The sequence below is a fragment of the Danio aesculapii genome, chromosome 9 (assembly GCF_903798145.1).
Source record: "Danio aesculapii chromosome 9, fDanAes4.1, whole genome shotgun sequence".
In the NCBI taxonomy this organism is placed as follows: domain Eukaryota; kingdom Metazoa; phylum Chordata; class Actinopteri; order Cypriniformes; family Danionidae; genus Danio; species Danio aesculapii.
This window is the reverse complement of record NC_079443.1, coordinates 23,679,325-23,680,638: the sequence shown is the minus strand read 5'-3', so window position 1 is coordinate 23,680,638 and position 1,314 is coordinate 23,679,325. Positions and strand designations below refer to the sequence as shown.

Below are 1,314 nucleotides of genomic sequence, written 5' to 3'. Positions count from 1 at the left end.
TTATATGTTGATGGTCCAATATGACATGCTGAATTAATATTTGTATATCATGTATATATGCCATTAGTTTAACATGTTCTTTGCTTGACTTTGTAATTTACCTTTTACGTCACCAATATAGAGTACAAGAAATTATAAAAAAATCCAAATAAATCTGAGTACTAAGAACTACATACCAAGCTATAGCTAGAAAGGTCTCTATGGAAACTTGCACAGTCAGGAACTAAGTAACAATAGGAGCTGCGTAGTCTTTAGTCTTGGTCTTGTATAAAGGGACAGGTGACAGCAGTCAGTCAACAGCCAGAATCAGCTTCTCCCTTGTGGAACCCCTGAGGATCATCCAGTGCAAACATGAAGGTAAACCTAATTCTAACATCCACTCCATACAATGAAACTACAAAATTATTTTACTTTAACTATTCATAACAAAAACATTATACTTGAACTTTTTAGGTCACCTTCTTTGAGGACAGGAACTTCCAGGGTCGCTCTTATGAGTGTATGGGCGACTGTGGTGACTTCTCCTCCTACATGAGCCGTTGTCACTCTTGCAGAGTGGACAGTGGCTGCTGGATGATGTATGATCAGCCCAACTACATGGGAAGTGGATATTTCTTCAGGAGGGGAGAGTATGCTGATTACATGTCTATGTTTGGAATGAACAACTGCATCAGGTCCTGCCGTATGATCCCTATGGTGAGCCCAAAGTTTATATAAGATACAAATGCTTGTATAAGATACAGATTAATGCAGTTTTTTTCTGCTTAATAAACTTGAAAATAATAGACCTCTGTTTCACTACAGTACAGGGGATCCTACAGAATGAGGATCTACGAGAGGGACAACTTCATGGGTCAGATGTACGAGATGATGGATGACTGTGACAACATCATGGACCGTTACCGCATGTCTCACTGCCAGTCCTGCCATGTAATGGACGGCCACTGGCTCTTTTATGACCAGCCCAACTACAGAGGCAGAATGTGGCACTTCGGGCCTGGACAGTACAGGAACTTCAGCAATTATGGTGGCATGAGGTTCATGAGCATGAGGCGTATCATGGACTCTTGGTACTAGAGTTTCAATAAAACAATTTCACCCCAACAATGATGTTTTGAAAATATTTGCCACTTTTTGTCAAATGTACAAAAAATTATAATATATATTATTATAAGAATTTTGTTATAATATTATTATTAAATAAATTATTAAGTTGAATTATACACACACACACACACACACACACATGCAGGTATATAGTGTTTACAGGGACAGCATGTAACCACTGTGGTTTAGGGGGACACACCTTTCCTT

The 1,314-nt window shown here is 38.7% G+C and overlaps 1 protein-coding gene across 1 annotated transcript; it reads left to right on the top strand.

Annotated features, from left to right (window-relative positions):
- Positions 1-351: 351 nt before the first annotated feature.
- Positions 352-1,077, top strand: LOC130234645 (gamma-crystallin M2-like). The gene is made up of 3 exons (XM_056464886.1): positions 352-357; positions 454-696; positions 805-1,077. Exons 1-3 carry the CDS (start codon positions 352-354, stop codon positions 1,075-1,077), a joined length of 522 nt encoding a protein of 173 aa, XP_056320861.1.
- The last annotated feature ends 237 nt before the right edge of the window (positions 1,078-1,314 follow it).